Below are 20226 nucleotides of genomic sequence, written 5' to 3'. Positions count from 1 at the left end.
TTAAACCATTAACTTCAGAATTCATTCCTGAAGCGTCTCCAGGGCAAAGCAGAAAATACATTTCGTGTTTCCAACCACATGGATAGCGGGAGTCTGGCTGCAGCCGCTTGGTGAGTCGCGCATCACACCGCTCCGTCGCTGATTGGGTGCAGCAGCGTGTAGCGTCACATCTGATTAGCGCCGTGCCAGTGAATGAGGCTTGAGTGAGGACTCCCTGCCAGCTCTGACTTGTCTCATTTCCCATTACTTTTATCCGTCACCACAAATGCCGAGTCTCCCTCCTGAACTAATTAAGTTTGCGTGTGTTTAGACACATTGCCAAATAGGGTTTAGCAAAGCAGAACTGAGCATCTCTTTTTAAAGAGGGAAGGCAGAAAGCTGAAACAAGGCCGCTCAGACAGGGAGTTAGAGCCTCAGAGATGCGGAACATCTAGGATGTATTCCAGGGAATCACCCTGTGCTTCCCTACAAGACTTGTGGTGTAGCTGGTGCCCTTTATACCGTGTGGAGACTACATGCCGGGCACAGAAGGCACTGAGGCAGTGGGAAGGGAGGTCCACATTTGGAGGAGTGTGTTGGTGGAAGCATTGTGTGGTAGAAACCCCACTGGGTTCCAGAGGAATTCGGGACAATGAGGTGAGTGTAGCGCTTCCTGGCTTAGGGAGCGGCAACTTGGGGCAGGTCCGTTCCTAGCTCTGCTGCTCCTTTTCTCAGCTTCCTTAGTAATGACAGCTCTTGCACAGCTGCCCATGAAGCAAGCTGTGGTCCCCTTACCCAGTGTCTCGTGTGGTTTGGAGTTTCTGTTCTCCTTAGCTCAGCTGTTGGTGGGAAACCATGCAGCCTTGTTCCTGGCTTCTCCAGCAACGATCAGGGCATTTCATTTGGTTTCTGTCTGCGTGTGCTGTTGAGGCATGGTATCTTCTGGACAGGCCTCTCCACTGTGGGTGTTTCCAGCGGGTGCCACTGGTAGGTGCCAGGGCACTGGGAGGCACAGTGGGGTGAGCAAGCTGCATGGAGGATAATGGCTGGAACAAAGAGGGGGAATATACAAGCCTGTCGGTGGTGGATATGGGGACAAGGTGAGCAAATAGCCCTGTCAAAGCCAGGAGTTGCAAGATGTGTAGCACTCCTAGCTCAAAGAAAAGCACCAGACAAGTAGCAATTGTCAAGGTGCTCTCTGAGTCAAGCTCTCTGCTGATGATGTCTAGCACTATCTGAGTCTGCAGGATTCGGGATGGAAACTTAGCTGCTAAAGGACTTGTAAAGCCTCTGCTTGGCTCCGGGATCTTCAGGGAATGAGGCATTGTGAGGCTGCAGACTTGATTTCTCTTGAGTGTTGGACCTCTCTTGGAAGATCACAGAGCTGTTTGTCTGGCTTCCCTCTGACAACAGGGAGCGCTAGTCATAAGGAGCTGGGTGCCCAGAAGAGGACACCAAGCATCTGGGAGGGGCTTATGGAGGTTCCGCGTAAGTCAAGGTCCTCAGCCATGCCACCAAAGGCTTTGTCATAGGTATGGTGCACCATCAGGAGGAGAGTCCCAGTTGGAGGGATTTGGTTGCTGCTGGAGAGAGCCCATTGCACAAGCGGGCTCAGAAATGGAGCGCTGATCTTCTACTGGCTGCGCTTGGATCAACCGGCTTTCAGCGCTTGGTGTGTGTGAACCAGGCTGGAGTTGGGGAGACAGCAGCTCTCTTGCTGCCCCTCCCCTTCCCTCTTATTAAGATGCAATTTCTTTAATGAGGAAAACCTCTTGAGTAGGAACATCACCTTTCTGAAGGCTTGTCCTGACAAGGCAGTTCAAGCCGACAGAGTCACATATCAACTTCAGCAAATATCAGTCACTCGTTACAGAGATTCTTCTCCCCTCCCAACCCCCCAGCAACACCCCTCGTTCCCAGACAAGGGAATGAATCACACTCCTGCTCTTGAATACATCATGACAAGTCATAGTTCTAATGAGAGAGGGCCATTCATTCTGGGTGGAAGGTTCCCTGTGTCGACACAGAAATGTTATTAATTAAAGAGAGCTACCTGAAGCAAAAGATGAAAGGAGCACCAGACCTGCCAAGCTAAAATATGACTGGGGATACAGCCTTGTTAGGCACACGGTCCTCAGGCCTCCGAGTGCTCAGTGGGAAGATTCCTTTAGCCTGTTGCAAGGAGCTATCCTCCAAATTTAACAGCTCCAGGTCTGGATTCAGACACTTTGTTTAGTCTGCTTTAGTGCTTGGACCTCGTCCTGCACCTAGGATGGAACCGTCACTACTGATTAAGCGAATTGCATTGATGCGGCATTGGGTGGTGAGGGTAACGTGCCTCTGAAGGGCTGAGGGAGCCGCTGACTGCAGGAGACGGTTTTAGTGGAAAGAGGGTACTTGGTGTCTGCCAGGGTTGAGCCCTTGTAATGTAAGCTCTTTAGTCAAATTGCCTCCCCCCATGTGTGGAACCGGTTTACCTGGTCTTAAACACGATGTGAATTAATCTTGGCAAGCGAAGAAGCATTTTTACTGTGTGTTCATAGCTACAGAGCTGAGATACGGTGAAGTTAAGTGATACGCCTGTGGTCGTGCATGCAGGCAGAGGCAGAGAAAGATGCTGAAAGCCACATGTGCTGAATCTCAGACCTGCATTTTAATGTCAAGAGCATCAGTTAATCCTTCTCCTTCCAGTTTTGGATCATTCTGTAAACACATTGAACATAGGTAAACATGCATGTAGGCTTTGGTCTGTATACCTCTGACACGAAGATGCTTGTACTGCACTTACTGTGGCTGATCAGAACATGCTAATTTATGTCTTTAGAGGAAACTACTGCTCAGGTTTTTTTCTTAAATAAGTGTTAAAAGGCAAGTACTCTCTAATATAGTGATAAAACACAGTGAAGTGTCTGGAAATGTTTATAGCCCTTGGTGCTCTTCCTAGGTTGCGTATTAGTAAATTCTGAGCAGTAAATTATACCATTGCTTAATTTTATCCTACTGTTTTAATTCTTCCTTTCCAAGTTATACAGGCTGGGAGGATGCTTGCCTTCTCAGACCAGCTCTGTGTCTGGCAATGGGTTGGTCTTCCCAGCCTTCTGTCCTGGAGGCTTGGTTTGAGATCAGCCTTAGGTCATGAATGAAGAAGGATTGATGGTGTTAGTGTCCCTTGTGCGTGCTGCTCTTTATCACAGGCCTGGGAGGGGGTTGGTAGCCTCTGCCTGGGGGAGAAATTGCAGACAGCCACTGAATGGAGTGAGTGGGACCACTCGGGTAGCCGTGGGGAGAGGCAGGAGAAGGTGTAGGGTGGGCTGGTTGGGTGGCAGCAGGGCAGGAGGTATATTCAGAGGGTGGCTTTGAGAGTAAGAAGAAAGAGCCGGTAATGGAAAAACAACATAGTAATCTGCATTTAAAAATAATAAAACAATTCCTTTCCAACTAAGATCTTTGGATTAGCTTGTTGTTGTTGTTGTTGCTTTTAGTGGGGATTGTTTTGCTGACCAAGCCTATGGTGTATCTCTTTACATGGTTACATTGGCTGAAGGAAGAGGGTGGTGTGAACTACAGTGCAGGGATGGGACTGAGTATCCAGGGTCAGGAACCTTTCGAGTCAGCTTTGCTGATGGAGTCGTTCATGTAATTACATCCTAAAGTGCTTTGCCGGAGCTAAGCAAGGCAGCCTTGTGAGCATGCTCTTCTCTAGCACTTACAGGGAGTAGCACTGACCCCATTCACTTCTGCGACCCTGCAATCCAGCTTTTTGTTTTTAAAGGAAATTGTATCACTTACGCAAAATAAATTTTGGATTTTAAGATTCCCCCTCTGTACACTCTTATTTAAAATGAACATAGCACACTTGACTTTTGTTATCCTTCTGCAGCGGTTCCCCTGGCTGTCTCCCGTTCTTGCCTTTGTTTGAAATCTACTGGTCGCATGAGCTTCTGCAAGTTGTGTTGTCTGAGATGTGACTCTGGGAATGCCTTTGGGTTGAGCTTTGGACATGAAATCTTTGCATAGGGATCATCATGCAGTGGACTATCACCTTCAGGTCTGCTACTTGTCTGGCACATCATAGCAAAGACGTTTGTCATAGTCAGGGCTATAGTGGCCACAGATTTATTGAGCTGTGATGCCTGACACACTCTGGGGAGCGTGAACTCTGCTGCCTGGGAATTAGCACCAAAGAAGTTGGAACCAGCGTGAAAGATGGTGGAGAAACCTGGAATAAATTTACAACATAGTGGGGAATAAGACAGTCATTGCATCAAGTACTTGTTTCCAGCACTGAACCATTGGGATGGGGTAATGAATGGAGAAGGTGGATTTTCCATCCCTGGGTAACTTGGCTCAAGCTGTGTTTGGAAACAGTCATGCTGAGCTGAATGCAAGCTGTTGGTCTCAGTGTCATCTGCTCATACAGTAAGGAACCATAATTACCTCTGCAGCAGGAATTGCTAAGGTGAATTCTGTGCCCAGTGTATGAATTCAGTCAAAACGGTTTCAAAATCAATGGGTCTATAATGGATATTTGGTCAAAAGCCCACCCTGGCCTCTGTCTGTTTGAGAGAGGCGTCTAATAGCAACTCAGCATTGTGGTTATCCTGTGCCCTGGGGAACTGAAAAGCTGGTTGGCTAGGGAACTACAGAGGATAAACCACTGGAAGGCTGTTTGCTATCCGAGTTTGTCATCTGTGGCATGTGTGAAAAATAGGATTAGCTTCACGAAGTGTGAATTTTCTTTATTACTTCAAAAAGCTTAATTTTTCTAGCGTTGGATAGCCATAGTGTTTCACGCTGGGGCTAAAATGTCAGCTGTCTTCCTTTGGATCCCAGCTCTTCTTACTTCCCAGCTGAAGCAAAGCAGTTGTGTCTTGGTACCAGTGCTGCCCTCCCAGTGGCTTGGCTGGGAGTGGTGCTCTCATGGCTTCTCTGCTTAGAGAGCTCTGCTTGAAAAATACTGCCAGCCTGGGAGCAGCGTCCTTCCCCTTTCACTTGCTCTGTTCAAGCCTTGTGTAAGTCGGTAGCTTTCTTGAAAGCTTTTTATTTTGTTTGCATGTTTGTTTTCTGTTGGGAGCCATTTTCCTGGATGGGTTCAGTCCCTTTCCTCCTGAAGCTCCTGGCTGGCAAAGACCTACTGGGCCATCTTGAGGTCATCCCTGGTATTTTCCCTCCAGCGTATTCTCATGTGCCTTGTCCAGCAACTCTCCGTATCCTGAGGAGTGGATGTCTGGGTGGGTGCAGGACTCTCGGGACGACACCAGAGCTGCAGACTAACTTTTTGAGCTGAGTTCTTTCCACGTTGGAGTCACCTTTTTCTGTGTGTTTGGCCAGGGTGCTGCCCTCAGCCTGGCACCCTGAAGATGGTGTCTTGTGCTCAGAGATTGCTCTGGACCAGGTGTTAGCAATGACGTGAGGCATGTCGAGGTGGTACTAGAAGAAAGAGCAAAACAGAGGAGTTGGGGGGAAGAAGACTGAGGAAGCAGTGCGATGGGCTGGCAGGGCTGTGTGCGGGAAGCTCGTGCTGGCCAGAACTTTGTCCTGCCTTGGTCCCAACAGCTTTGTCTGCCTCTCTTCGAGCAGGGCTTTCTCCTCCCCTGCCCAGCGCCTATACTCTGGGACACCCTTTGACTCCCTCTGTAGGTGCCTCTTGGTCATCTCTAATTTCCCTGCTTCAGTTTTTCCACCTGGGTGTTGAGCCAGGCCTCGGTGCTGACCGTCGACCAGCATGCCAGAGGTGCCTGGGCACCAGCTGAGTGCAGCTCCTTGTCCCTGCCTGGAGTCATGTGTGTCCCCTGCAAAACTGGGCGGGGGGAAGAGGCTGGTGGGAGATTGCCAAGACCTCTCCTCCAGCTCGCTGTGCTCCCAGCTCTGAAGAGAACTGTTACATTTTATGGACCATTTAGCTTCCCAATGGTGATCCTAATTCTTCACAGCATGTATGTGCCATTTCTTGGTTATTAAAAAGACCCCTGAAAAGGAGCTGCCCTCTGAGTCAGTGCTCTTCCATGCAGTTAATTGCAGGACGGTTTTGCTGAGACTGTGAGGCTTAGCATTTCCAAACTCTCCCTGTGCTAAGAGGGTGAATTAATACCCGGGTCTCCCTGCGGCTGCAGGGACTGACCCTTGTACGCCGTCAGTAAGCAGGAGGGGGAAGAACGCTTTTGCCGGGAGTAATTCAAACTTTGAATTGCTCTGGAGGAAGTCCACTTGCTTTCTGCATAGAGATCAAGGGCACTTTAAGGGCCGGCTGGCCAGGTGTCTCAGTCTTTCATCTCTATATCCTTATATTGTGTGACACTTCAGGTGCCAAAATAGCTTCCATTCCTTGGGGGCCCAAGCAAGCTCCACGCTTACTGGGAAAGGAGTGATTACCTTGGACTGACGAGTTAGCCGAAGGATGGATGGCTGCGGTTGCACAGCAGGTGTGAGATGGATGGATGGGAGGTGGTTCAAGGGGAGGTTCTTGTCAAGTCACTGTGGTGCGTATGAAAAAACAGAGACGGCAAGCCATTAGGCTATATATTTCAGGTGTGAGGAAGCTGCTGAGGTCCCCTGGCATTGCAAATGCCAAGTGAAATGTTACTGCCACGTGGAGCACAGCAGCGTGCCGGAATTAATGAGACTGGTGTAGGGAGAGCACACGTGGCTGGAGTTGAGGCTTAATGGGGGGGGAGGGATAGGCTTAGGCAGGGTTTTTTCATCAGGGTTGCCAGGCTTAGGACGCGTGGTCTAATGGCAAGACCACATGAAAAGAAGTTGGAGCTTGCAAGGAGAGCACTAAAAGTCATCAATTGCCAAAGTTTTTTGCGTTTGCTGGACGCCTGAAGCAAATCGCTGGCTTAAGGGGCTCTAAGCACCTGGGTCTTGCACTGGATTTACAGGTAAGGTGAAATTAGGAGGGGGCTAAGTAATTAATTCCTCTTGCTGTGACCAGGATGGGAGATGATTCTGACTTGCCACTTCTCCTCAGAAGTTTCTTCAGAAGCTGGTAAGGACTCTGGTTGTGAAACTCAGGAAGCAAAGAGGATCCCTGGGTGCCTGACAGTTCCTTTTCTCTGCTGGTTCTTTCTCGCAGGCAGCCTCGGGCTGCCTGTCTCTTTGTTAAGAGAGTGACAGCAATGTGACACTGTGAAAATAATTACTAACAAATCACGGTGGTGACTGCAAACAGCTCGCTGTCTTCAGAGGCATGTCAGGGAGCATTAGAGCAGGGCCGTGGGAGCAGCAGAGCGGCTAGGGGCTCTTTCTCTGCGCTAGGCTGAGGGAAGATCTTTGGAGACCTTTGGCGCCCGCCACCCCCACATCATTCTCTTCTTGTTGGCTTTTTCTTTCTTTCCTCCCTTCCCTGCCTTTGCCATCAATAATTAAGCCCATTAATTGCACGGTGAGTTCAGGAAAGCTGAGAATGGTAAGACCGGGCTTCTGCCTTCCCTGGATTCAGCAACCAGCCACAGAGCAACGGAGGAATTTCTAGAGGGGTGTCGTGGGCAGGAGCACATCCAAGCTGTGTTCCCTATCTTGCAGCCCTTGTGTGCTGCCCAGGGCAGTAGTGTTTATTAGCTGTATGCCCCTAGGAATTCATGGGCTGCTGGTAGAGTTGGAGAATGGCCTGTGTCCTTGTCCTCAGGAGCCTTCAGTCTCAGTGAACCTGAAAGTAGGTTTGTATTTGTGTATCATGGCAAATGTGCAGTCAACTAGTATCTCCAGCAAAAAAATGGGCAGAGGAATGAGAAGTCCTTCCAGGATGCAGTAGGGATTGTGCCGATCAGCGTGGCTGAAGCTGCAGGTGAAGATGATCCTTCGGAGAATAAACAGCGGACAGTTCATGGGTGAAGAAGGTGGTTGGTACCAAACGGAGCAGCTGGGGGAGTCTCTGCAGGGATGACGCCACTGTGGCTGTGTTGGAGTAGGGACCCTTCTGCAGAGCTACGTGGACAGAGTCTGAGGGGAAGCTCTCTATAAAGCCTCTCGTTATATTGCTATAAAGCTCCCTCCAAAGGGAGGGTCTAGCAGGGATGCTGATAGGAAACTGGAAAGCAGCTGCTGGCTGAAGTGTCCTTCAGCAGCATTGATAATCAAACCCCTGGGCAACCTTTGAGAGGGGAGCTCACAGCTTCCCCTCCTTGTTCTTGGTGGTATTTCACTGTTTGGTTTGAGAACGGGCTGCGCCGCCTGGCAATTACCCGTGCAGAGGAGCATCTTGCAAGGGGAAGCAGAAGGTGCGGGTGGGAGCCCGCTCCCAGGCGCCTGCTCCACCGAGCAGCCCTCTTTCCCATTCCCCTAGTTACTCAAGTGATTTTCCCGACTGTCACATCTGTAAATAATGTTACTGGTGTATCTAGCTAGATGCGGAATGGTGATGGAGGGGGGAGGGCTGGCGCTAAGGGTGACTGTAACAGCCCCTCTCCCCGACTCATACAATATTTATGCAGGGCTGGGAGTCGGCGGCACTGACCTCCGGGTCGTGCTGTTAAACAGCTCCCGCAGCCCCTGCATCCTAATTGCTGCACTTGTCCTTTGCTCTGGAGGATTCGCTGCTCCTTCTCTCCGGCGAAGCAAATACTAATGGCAGCTTGTGCTTGGAGGTGGGGAGCGGTCTCTTCCCCACAAGGAAAAGACGAACTTGTTTCCCCTCGTGCAGATGTAATTTGCAGCTGCACAGGAACCTGTACTCAGACCCTGTTACGTGACGTGCCAGGCTCCCCGGTGCTGCCAGCCTGGAGGCTGTGCTGAGAGCCCGTGGAGCTGTTGTGCGTGTAATTTTGGGTCATGTATCATCAGAGGGGACAGGGAGGGGGTTTACCCCATCCCACTGGCTCCTTATAGGATTTCTGTCTTCCCCTTAGTGGGGAGAGGGAAGAAGAGGCAATCACAGGAGTCAGATGAGAGAGTAGACCTGGATAATGTAGTGCCAGAGGGCGGCAGAGACAGTGCCAGGAAAGAAGAGGGGTTCAAACAGTGTCATAAGAGAGAGTGGCATATTTTCTTGTAGATAAATGATGTGCTTCAGTGAGTGGGAAGAGAGGTGATACAGAAGGCTGGAGACCCTTTGTATGGGTGAGGGGCTCCTGCCTCCCTTGCAAGCGGTACAGCTGTGGCTGGAGGTGGAGAGGTTTTTCACCTGGCTGGCAGGGGCTTTCAGCTGATTCAAGTGGTTCAAGAAAGCCCAAAAGATAAAGCTCTTTGATTGCTTGAGTTGCCATGGCTTTCCCCTGTGCTGTTCAGCTGGGCTCCGTCCTGCTTGGGGCTTCACGTCGGGTGTCTGCGAGTACAGTGACCTGACTGGCCACCCACGTCCCTTATCCTGCCTTCCTGAGTTGGCAGGTCCCCTTTGTGATTGGAAAAGTGCTGTTTAGACTGGAGACTAATGGCCTTTAAGTGACATGATTGTATTATGTTAAGGGTCTATAGGCTTTACCATTAGGCACTAAGCAGTTTATGACTCATAGCAGAGAAGCCCTTGTCCTGAAGAGTTTATACGCTAAATGGTCTGGACAGGCAAGGCATGGAAGAGGCAGAGTTTCCTCCTGCCTGTTGTACAGCAGGTCTAAGGAAGGACTGGGACAGGACGTGTCTTCTCCGTCCTAGAGCAGTGCCTTGCTCTAGGTCTTGCATGCTCCGGTTTCCTGGGGAGAAATACTTCTGCAGTGGGAATTGTGCAGTGGGAGGAAAAGCACATTTAATTTTAGCTTAGTTTTTGTGCATGTTTTGATTTTGAGGGGGCTTAGACACGATGCGTTGTGGGTGCATCCATTGCATCAGATATACTCCCTTACTCAGTGCGTAATTACAGTATTCTGCAAAAGGAGTCTGAACACTCCCTCTTAAAACAGTATGCAGAGAACCAGGCGATTCCTAAATTAGTTGTCTGTATGAAAGACTTCATAAGAGACCATATAGACGGAGAAGGGACACGCTCTGCGTTTGTAATCAGACTCTGCTGCAGCGTGAATTACAGAATAATTTAGAGATCTCTAATCCAGCCCCCTGCTCAAAGCAGAACTAACTTCAGACTTAGATCAGGTTGCTCAGGGCCTTCTCCAGATGAGTTTGAATGTCTCCACGGGAAGAGATTCCCCCACCAATCTGTTCCAGTGTTTGCACGGTGAAGAGTTTTTCCTGATGACAAATTGGAAGTTCACCTGCTGCAGCGTGTGGTCATGATGGGTGACTTTCACTGAGAACATGCCTGTGTGGTAGATGTACACAGTATACAATTTTGTACACTCCTATTCATAAGGTGCTGTATGATGCTGTATTTAGTAAGCAGATCGACTGTCACAGCAAGCTTGTGTGTAGAAATCTGGTTTTAAGGGTTTTTTATAGTGTCAGATTCCCAAGGCTGGGGGTGTGACCTCAGCCTTGGAGGCTTTCCTGTTTCTCTTTCTTTAGGAGCAGCATGATGCCTTTGTAATGTCAAAGGGAAGTCCACCCAGTTGTCCTCCCTGTGTGGGAGGGCTGGTGAGAGCATTTGCTCTTACCCCTTCACCGATCTGGAGGACTCGGTGTGGAGGACTGCAAAGCTTCTGCCTGCTGCACTGCTAACCTCAGCTGAACCGTGGAGCCAGCAAGCTCTGGTTTCCTGCATGGTAATTAAATAGTTACTTAAAAATCAAAAGGCTCAATTCTGATCCTGCTCTCTCTGGCTGCTTACTAACTGCAGGTGGAGTTACTCCAGATTTACTCCCACATGCATAGCAGCAGAATCAGGCCCAGTAAATAGAGCTATGAATCTTTTTAAGAGAAGCTGTTAAGCGGTAGCACATAGATTTATTGTAGCATCATGTGTGTGCAATTGTTGATGAACATCTTCTGTTGGAGGCTGAATACCTGCTGTGTTACAGCCTTGCTTTTAATGTTGAGATAGCATCTCTGCCAGCATCTAGCTGACGCACAGACAGATACCCATAAAAGGGCCAGATCTCTCATGGTGTTAAATGCCTTCATGTTTCATTAAGGTTGATGGCAGTGGAAGGCACACAGTGCTTTGCAGGACGAGCAAGTCACGATGAGCCACTTGCCCTGTGTGCTTTTTGTGGCAGAATTATTTTCCTAGTGTATACGTTGCTCTGGTTGCAGTCTGGGGTAACAGCCTTTTCCATTTGCAGGCTAGCTGCATGGAAAGCATGGGTGTCGAGATTCTCCCAAATTTCTTAGTGCCCAGCAAAAATTTAGAGAAGAGGGATCTGGCTGTTAGCATATGATGGGTGGTGGGTATTCAGACATTTCAGCCAGTGCTGCTGTGAGTCCCAAGGCTTGCGGCTTCCCTTTTAAGCTTCCTAGGCAGGAATATGCCTGGTGGAGAGAGAAAGCAATGCTGTCCAGAATGGGCATGACAGAAAAAGAAAGGAAGGTCTGAAAGTGCCAGGTATCAGCCTTGCTGCTTAGCCTGGGTTTTCTGGCCTCATTACACTAATCCAATTAAAGATTGATGGAAAAAGATAACACACACTCCGGTGAAGGGATTTGTGTGGCAATTGCTTTCCTTCCTGGGCAGCTGGAGTGGCCCTAGTTATCTTGTGCATCACCACACCTCCCCGGGCCCTGCAGACCCACTGGTGCCTCCACATGCCGTGGTGTGTGCTCTTCTCCTGCATCGTGTCTCTCTTATTACTAATGGAGCATGGATGCATTTTAGCTGCTGGTCAGCCCTCATTAATATCCAGAGATGACAGGTTGACATTTGTAAAGAAGACTTGCATTGACCTTCATGTTGTGCATCGGTGCGGTTGCCATGCGGTGCCCTGTGCTGGATGCTTCTTCCTGAGCTGCCTCGGGAATGCATTTGTGTTAGCAAAGGGACAGGCAGCTCTGTAACCCTTTGCTGCTTCTGGGAACACAGGCAGCGTATCTGGATGTCTCTGCATCCCTCTGCCCATCCCCAGGACCATTCCCTATAGAGCCTCCATCCATCCCAGTGAACGGGACTGGAGGGTGTTGGGGTTGCACTTGTGGCTCTTTGTGGAGGTTGTTATTTAGGTACTGGGACCTTAATGGAAGACAGCCTCATGCCAATGGTGACGTCCCATCTGCTTCCTTTTCCTGGCTCCTGTCTGGGAACGCAGCAGAAGAAAAGGCTGTGCTGCCCAGGCATCCTGAGCGCTGTCAGTTGCCTGTCTCTCCCCCGACCCACCCCATCCCAGCTCGAGGACTGCTGCAGCCCACTCGGCAATGACATTTATTAACAGAGGGGGCTTTGAAAAAAGGCAGGCTGCTCCTGCAAAGGCTTCTCGCTGTAACTCCGTCTCCTCCTCTCGCCAGCCCGTCTGAGGCAATGGCTGCTGGTGTTGAAATTCATTAGTGTTTCCTGACAGGCGATGGAGGCTTGCTCTGTCTGTTCCCACTTCCCTGCTCTCATGTCCCTGCTTCACGCATGCTGATATTTAAAGCTGATGTGCGGCTTGTAGGCTTGTTGCACTGTGACAAGTTTGGGGGTGGTTGAGAGAACTGAGAGGGTGGAAGGAAAGCAAAGAGGGAGGGAGATGGGACCTGTCTCAGGGTATCTGTGAAAGCCCAGGGCTTTTCAGACCCTCTCCAAATGTATTGTCTTTCCACAGGTACTGCTTGTGAATTTTAAGTGCAGCCATGCTGGGGTGGTTTGTCCTGCACTGGTGGGGGGCAGAGAGGGACGGCACCAAGGGTGTGCTCAGTGAGAGCGGGGTGCAGTTACCCGGCAAGGGCTTATCTGGCGGGAATCAAGGGCAGGTGGGCTCCTCCGGCCCCTTGGCAGGTCTGTGGGGCTGAGGAGCATGTGAGTGGGGTGCCAGAGGTCTGTCAGGGGATTCATCCCTCCATCCTTCACTTTGGACAGAAGCATGAAGGGAGACTGGCTCAGCTCTTGCCTCTTTGCTCTGGGTGGCATAGTGACTCCAGCACTGGGGAGGAGACATCTCCCTGCCAAAGCCTGGGATTACGCAGGAAAGCTGCTCCAGTCTAACTTGAATTATTGGGATGGGGGAGTTGGGGTTTGGGGGTTTTTTTGGAGGCGTGTGTCAGCATGTTGCAATTTCCGCAGGTTGCAGCGTGGCTTGGGCTGTGCTGTGTGCCCGGGGTGCTCTGCTCGCATGCGGGTGCTGTGGCATCGTGCTGTCGGAGCTCTCCTCGCCCAGCACAGTGGTTTTGGCAGAGCCCTGCCAGGCTTTCTGCCCCTGTGTGGGATGCTCCTGCAGCCTCAGCGCTTTGGAACAGGGTCTCACCCCTTTGCATCCCCAGGCCATTGAACCCTGCTGGCTGGGACTTGCTGTTTTAACAAAGTTTGGATCAACCTAAGACTGCCTGTTTGGGAGGGTGCGGGTTTACCTGCTTTAAATTCCTAGCTTGGTTCCAACTCACGCGAGGTTCAGTGCAGACAGATGTGGCTTTGCTTGTTACGGTGCTGTTTCTCTGCCAAAACATCTCAGGTGCCTGAGGATGTTATCCCCTCACTAGCTTTCTCTGTTAGGAGAGGGCACCCAAGCTTTCCTCTTGGCCTGGCAGACATCCCACCCTACATCAAAAAAGAGCAGCACCTCTGCGCTGCATGGTCCAGGGCGATGCCTTGACCAGCCTTGCTTTGAACTAGGACGCAAGGCTGGGATGGTTCGACAGCTCCTCTCTTTGGCTATCACCTTGTTGCTGTTGTGTGCTGTTGCATCCAAGCAGCTTCGTTCAGGCTTTCCAGCCCTCCTTCAGCGGAGGATTTCCAAGGCAGGAGCCTGCCTGCCCTCGCCTTTGCAGCCTGGTGCAGTGGGGTTGGCCGGGACGCAATTATAATGTTCTGCATCTCTTACAACTCAAGGTCTCCAGGGCTTGGGTTTTTGGAAGGCTGAGACCAGGTCTATAAAAACCAAGATTTAATGTCCCTTTATCTTTCGCACAGAGGGACTTGTTCTTTTAACTGGCTCAATATCAATACACCCAGTGTGTAGAAAGTGGCCCAATTTCTTTGTCTCCTGACATCCTGAACCCAGAAGCAGATGGACGTTAACCAGCTCTGATTAGTTGGGAGAATCAAGCATTAATTTTTTATACGCCAGGACCACCTGAGTGACGGAAATCAATTATGGCTGCCCCTCCCCCTTCCGTATTAATGTGGTGGCTCCAAGCAGAGACGGAGGAACCTGTTGAAATGAGAAACCCCTATTTCTTAGTTTGACCCCCTAGATAATTAGGGTTAAATTGATATGCTATCGCACTGGTGACACATTTTATCTGCCTCTGTTTGTACAAGAGGATACAATAGTGGAGGAAGGACCAATTTGTGCCCTGCTCTAGCTAACCAGACCGAGATAAAAGGTGTCACTAGTCCGATAACGTTCTTGCCTCACGCTCCTTTATTGTTGCTCAATTTGCCTTTTTTTTTTTTTTAATCCTGTTCTTTTTCTTTCAATACCCTTGGTCATATTTTAACTCCATGCCATCGCATAATGACGCCCTGCTAAATGTGTGTGGAGATAGGCAACTCTGGCTGACAGCCTTCCCTGATAACCGAATTCCAGCCCATCCATCACTAGGTTGCTCTCCTTAACTTAAGGAAAGTGATAACTAAAGCAAGGCCGTTTATCACCGCCGAGCTGTGCGCTTCTTGCCGCCTTGGAGAGAGCCTGCTTCAGCGGGAGAAATGCAGCTGTGTAACCTCGCCTCCTATTTGCATCCCGTTCATCTCCAGGCCCATTTACCCTGCAGAGTGAAGGAGCAGGGCTGGATGGAAATCAGAGCCTGGGGTGATGAAAGCTCTCTGAAAATGGTGGAGAGCTGCCACTGCTGACCACAGTCCAAGGAGGACTTGGACTTGCTTGGCTGGTGGAGGAGAGCGTGCTACCTGATGTCACTTGCTCTTCTGCCCGAAGGGGACCTGCATTTTGGGAGCAGGCGGAGGTTGTGCGCTCCCATCTCTGCTGCTGGGAGGACAGACTTTACCAGAGCTGCATCAGCGGCTGGAAAATCCCACAGCCATTTTCAAGTTTCTCTCTATCAAGTGCAGTCATACCTGAAGCCACGGCGTTTGGCTAACATGGTGATTTTGAGAGCCAGCTTCTTTCCCAAGGAGTAAGAACTTCAGTGTTTGGGGAGGCAGCGAGACCTCGTTCAAAAGCTGGAAGGATCATGGGATGTTGAATGCAGTGAAATGTGCCATCATTTCTCTTCTCCCTTAGCTGAGGGAGGGCCGAACCCCAAGCTCTTTGCTCAAGCAAAGCTGCCCCCAGTAAGCAAGGTTGACTCTTGCAAGAGCAAGAAGCTGTACTGAGCATAAGAGCATGTTTACCAAATGAGCTACTCAAGTGTATCGTGGCCCTGATAAATGGAGATACTTCCTTACAGGCCTTGGCACTTCTGTTCCCCAGGAGAGCCACAGATGTGCCTTGTTCACTCCAACCTGGAGAAGATGCTGGAGAAACTCCTGCCTGGTCACCAGGCTGAGGAGGCGGGGGACCACTGCAGGTGGTGAGCTAGGAGCTGGGGAAAAGACATTGCAGGGGTGCTTCCCATAGCTACCTGGGGACCTGGTTTCTGTGCAGCGAGAGCTCCTGGTTCCCTGTGCTGGGAGCGCTGCGTACCCAGACTAGACCAGACCCATACGGCAATCCTTCGCTAAAGCCAAGCGCATTGAGTGGCTGTATCCTTGCTGGCCTGGAGCCACCAGGCCTGCATCTTCCAGCTCGGGGAGTGGACTGATGCTTTGGTCTGTGCTGCTGACAGCCCGCCCAGGTTATAGCATGACCATAGGTCTTCTAGTGCTTGAAAAACTTGGTGAAGTCTCTCTGGTGCTAATGTGAAATGAGGGGAGCACAAGCGCAGAGGGGGAGGGGGAATGTCCTTAGGTCACACGGCTTCACAGGCAGTTTCTGGGGTTGTTACTTGTTTGCAAAAATGGGTCATTTATTTAGTTGACATATTTATTTGGAGCATTTATTTTCTCCAATTAAAGACCCGCTGTCCAGCGCCCCGGGCATACTGCCATCAGTCTCAGGGTGGAAGTAGAACCAGACTGTCCGGTTTGCTGGGCCTTTTGGTCCCACAGGGATGGAAATGCTTTAGATGTCATTCATTGCACTGGGTGGTTAGCTGTCAATTCCTGTGGCTAACAAGAACAATGCTGTACTCGCTTCTTCTGGGCCCTATCCAAATGTTAGGTGAATTGATAATTATTCCTCTAACTGGAGCTAGGCTGAGACCTGTATTAATGAAAGCTTCTTGGGTTGGGAGGAGAAACTCGGCTTTTATTAACATACCTTTTGCTAACTGCTGTCATCATCCTCTCTAGCTAAATGTGAGCAGTTTAAGAGAGGTTGAGCTGATCACGTGTCTGTATTTAGACTGGTCATTTGTTTTAGATGGTTCCTTTTCTTGTGATCTTTTTTGATTTGGGCACCTGGAGAAAGAGCTTTCTTAGCATGCTGGTTGGGGCTGGTGGGGTCTGTTCAACTACGGGATGTCATGGACATACGTATAATGGCTGTAAAATGCATAGACCAGGCTGCTATTTATGTGACGGCTGTGCAATTGTTAGGAGTGACTCCAGGTGGTTTATTTCAGCGTGATGGTGCTAGCATCAGATGAGCCGTGCCCAGAGATGAGACTGTGCTGTCAAGTCACATTGCTTATCCTGCAAATCGCCATAGCCCTGCTGCTTGCAAGCTCGTTCTTTTGACAGGCTTCCTGCTTTCAAAGAGATTCCTCTGGACCTCCATATACAAATGTGTTTGTGTGACTTAAATTATTGCTCCTAAATGATGACACGTGCGTCTTCTCAGGACCAGGTATTTGGTTTTGGCGCAGAGAGATCTATTCCTTTCTTAGCCTAAGCAGGGCTCACAAAGCCAGTACACTGGTGGGGCCCAGTGTGTGCTGGCTCTGTTGGCCACATATTCCTGGGACATTCTCCTGGATATGTTTGCCAGCTTCCTTCCTTTTCTTCCCATAGAAATGGAGGCAGCACTGAGACCAAACCACTCTGGTACTGCACTATCCCGAGACTCACATTATCTGCAAGTGCATTATCTGTGTCCCTCCTTCATCTCCTTACTTGGGAAACTGTTTGTAGGTCTGAAGAGATGCTGCCCTGTTCACCAGAGGGTTTGGAGCTGGGATGAGCACTCAGGTACTGCATGGGGTGCTGATGGTGCACCCCAGCTCAAGGCAGTGTATCTAGCTTGTATCCACATCTGACCAGAGCTTGTTCCTGAATTTCACCCTTGAGTCTGAAGTCCAGTCTGAATTATTAACTCTTTCCTCTGTGGAGAGTGGGAGAAGACTTTGCCCTGGACACGGTCTGAGTTGGGATGTTTGAGCAGCTGATGCTGGCACTTGCAACTCTTCCCTCTGCCCCTGCAACCTCCCCTTACAGCCCGCAAGTGCCTGCGGAAGTTGTGAGATTCCCCGCCCCCCTCTGTTTGCAAAAGCCGATTTCTGGAGTTGTGGCTTTTAACATGCACAAACGGCTCTAATTTAGTCATTTATTTAGTTGACATATTTATTTGGGATGTTCCTTTGCTTCAGTTAAAGATCCTGTGACCAGCGCCCCAGGCGTGCTCAGCAGTATGTGAATGAACAAGATCCATCAATTACTCTTGATCAGTTCAAACCGGCCGGGGAAAACTCACATAGCTCATCTCCCTGCATAGCCTCGGCTGGAGCTGCACGGCTTTGCGACTCAGCCTTCCCCGACTGAGGGGCACGTCATAGCTTCCCTGCGACACACTGGGGTCGGCACTGTGTGGGAGAAACAGCTTTCCAAATCCTGGGATCCTGCTGTCCTTTCAGGCAATCCACCTCCCTTCCTGGTGCCATTTTGTTTTGTGAGCCCTATTCTGGCGGCTTGCTGTAGGAAAGGAGAGGTTAAATATGTGTGCTCGCAGCTCTGGCTGCTGGTGCTGAAACCCGTAGTGAGACAGTGTGCAGCACCTTGTATCTTCAGAGTTGTGACTGCTCTCTTCTTCTAAGCACCTGCTTGGAAAACAGCCTCTGCTTTCTTAGCCCTAAAACGTTGGTCCTGCAGCATTACTACCCAAAAAACGAATGCATTGGTGCCTTCTTCCCTCCCTCATGTCTCATTCGGTGTTTTAACCATAGAGGCCAAATGGAAAAGCACCAGGGCACAACAGGTGAATTGTCAGTCCTTCTGTCTGCCCTGTAAGCTGCTGGCTGAGCAGGATGGTTTTGCAGGGATTTCTGATGAGTTCACTTAGCTAAAGACAGCCTGGGTGCTCCAGTTGTGTTTGTGTTAGCCGCTGTGGAGAAGAGCTGCATGTTGCACTTGCACATAGCTCCTGTTCAAAATGTTCAGTCTGAAAGGTGTCAGCAGCCTGGATGTGGCTGGATGTATGTAAGTCTTCAGCCAAGCTGTGCTCTTGTGAGATTTTTTGCCGAGAGCTACAGTCCTTCTGATGTGCAGCATGTTACAGCAGACTTGAGGGTCTCTTCCATCTCAGAACAAAATGCACTTAAGAAAACAGAGTTTGTGTTGTCAGGACACTGATTGAATCAAACCTGCTCTCTTTTCTCTCTTACAGGTTACCAGGACAATGCCAGTACTTAGGGCTGCCGGTTGCTGATTACTTCAAACAGTGGATTAATCTGAAAAAGGTACTTTTGTGCAAACTGCCATGGTCCCTGTCTCCCTCTCTCCCCCCTCCCCTTGTCCTTCTCCTTTCCTCTTTAAGGAGGTGTCTAATAACTGCTGCTGTTTTGCATTGAAATGAGTTATTTTCTCAGAAGCTGGGCTGAGCGAGTCCTCCGGCTCCCTATTGTATCTCCTCTAATAGAGTCTTACTGTACTTGATGGGATGTGTTCTGCAGCTGGGGAGAATCCCATTGTGGCAGGCACAGTGCAGTGTCTCTGCATAATAGTGGGACACTGTGAGGCCCCTCTTTAGCAAAGGTTGTGTTGGCCCCAGTGTTGCGACTCTGTTTTGCAGCCGTATAAGGCTCCTAGGAGCTCGGTTCTCTTCAGATCAAATTCTGGTTGATAAACATGTGGAAATATTCCCAAATAAAAATCAGTATTTCCCTTTGTGCTGTGGGGAATGGGAGCTGCCTCAGCAGCATGTCCACCTAAGAAACCAGTGGTCACTTTGCAAAGCAAAATGCCTTGGACTTTACTGTCTGGTGCCTTGTGTTGTTCCATACCTTCTCTGGGTGGTTAAAGAGCAGCCTGCTGTGCATCCACGGGGTCTCCTGGCACAGCTGCTCCATTTGCACAGAAAAATGCAGTGATGCCATCAGCCACAAATCAAAGTGGGAAGAAAAGAACAAGTGCGATTACAAGCAGTAGCAGGGTGAGAGGGGAGGCTGGGGTCTGTGCACAAGAGAAACTGGGGTGGCCCTCCTGGTTAAACCTTTGGATGAGAAAGATTCCCATCCCCCATCCAATTTAATGTTTTATTTGGGTTTCTGTGCCTTTTCCTGATAATTAGGGGTCTCGGTAAGTGGAATTTGCTTGTAAACAGCTTGTACTTCTGGGCTTTTCTTTTGTTCTTTTATTTATTTATTGTTTTAAATGGAAGCATGAGTGACAGGCTGAGCGGTTGCAGAAGGACAATTTGCATGATCTGTTCCGTCAAATAGGGTAGAACATGAACTTAACAAGGGATGCTGGCAGCACATTCCCGGCTGAACTTGTCAAAGGGTCTTGTATTTCCCTGCTGTCAGAGCAAATCTTTTGGCTGATTGCTGGTCCTTGGTAAATGAAATCTGAAAGCACATTGGGGCATTCTGCAGTTCAGTGACCATTAATGATCGCCATTTGAAGTTCACTAAACTTCCGGTGAATGGATAGGAGCTACATAACCAGCAGGTTGATGGCTGCAGGATAATAATATTTAAAAAAAAAAAAAAAAAAATCCCTATATACCATGATGTTCGCTAAGAAGTAGGTTGATCCAGCTGTGCTCCTCCTCTGGGCCTCAGGATGAATATGGCTCCTTCCCATAGTTCAAGGCTCCTGGATTTAGCATGTTAGGAGCTGGGATTCATCATAACGTGGACATCCAGGCAAGTGGCTGTTCTTCAAAACGGGTGTTCATGTATTGGGCTTCAGCAAATACTGTGCTACAAACTTGAGGGCTGGTGAGCATCCATGAAGTACCAAGCACAGAGCTAAAGGCAGGAGGAGGAGGGAAGCTGTTGCAGTGAGGTGTTCCCCTGCCCAGCTCTTTGAAGGGGTAGCAGGCTGAGCATGTAGGATGGGGGCACGTGGGTTGGGGTTGTCCTCCTCTACAGATGTGTTACTCAGAAAGTAAGGCTCTGATCTCCCTCAGATCACACGGG

General features: G+C 49.7%; 1 protein-coding gene across 1 annotated transcript in view; it reads left to right on the top strand.

The window, feature by feature from the left end:
* ERI3 (ERI1 exoribonuclease family member 3) overlaps nucleotides 1-18566 on the top strand; it is a gene marked incomplete at its 3' end in the record, with an annotated part of 29664 nt that extends 11098 nt beyond the window's left edge. The window contains exon 4 of the mRNA XM_009580944.1: nucleotides 18471-18566. Within this exon, the coding sequence (XP_009579239.1) occupies nucleotides 18471-18566 (96 nt within the window). The remainder of the gene's footprint in view (nucleotides 1-18470) is intronic.
* Between the last annotated feature and the right edge of the window lie 1660 nt (nucleotides 18567-20226).

Source organism: Fulmarus glacialis, unplaced genomic scaffold, assembly GCF_000690835.1.
Source record: "Fulmarus glacialis isolate BGI_N327 unplaced genomic scaffold, ASM69083v1 scaffold34440, whole genome shotgun sequence".
NCBI classification, from domain to species: Eukaryota; Metazoa; Chordata; class Aves; order Procellariiformes; family Procellariidae; genus Fulmarus; species Fulmarus glacialis.
The sequence above is the reverse complement of the archived record's forward strand: the minus strand, read 5'-3'. Positions and strand labels throughout refer to the sequence as shown.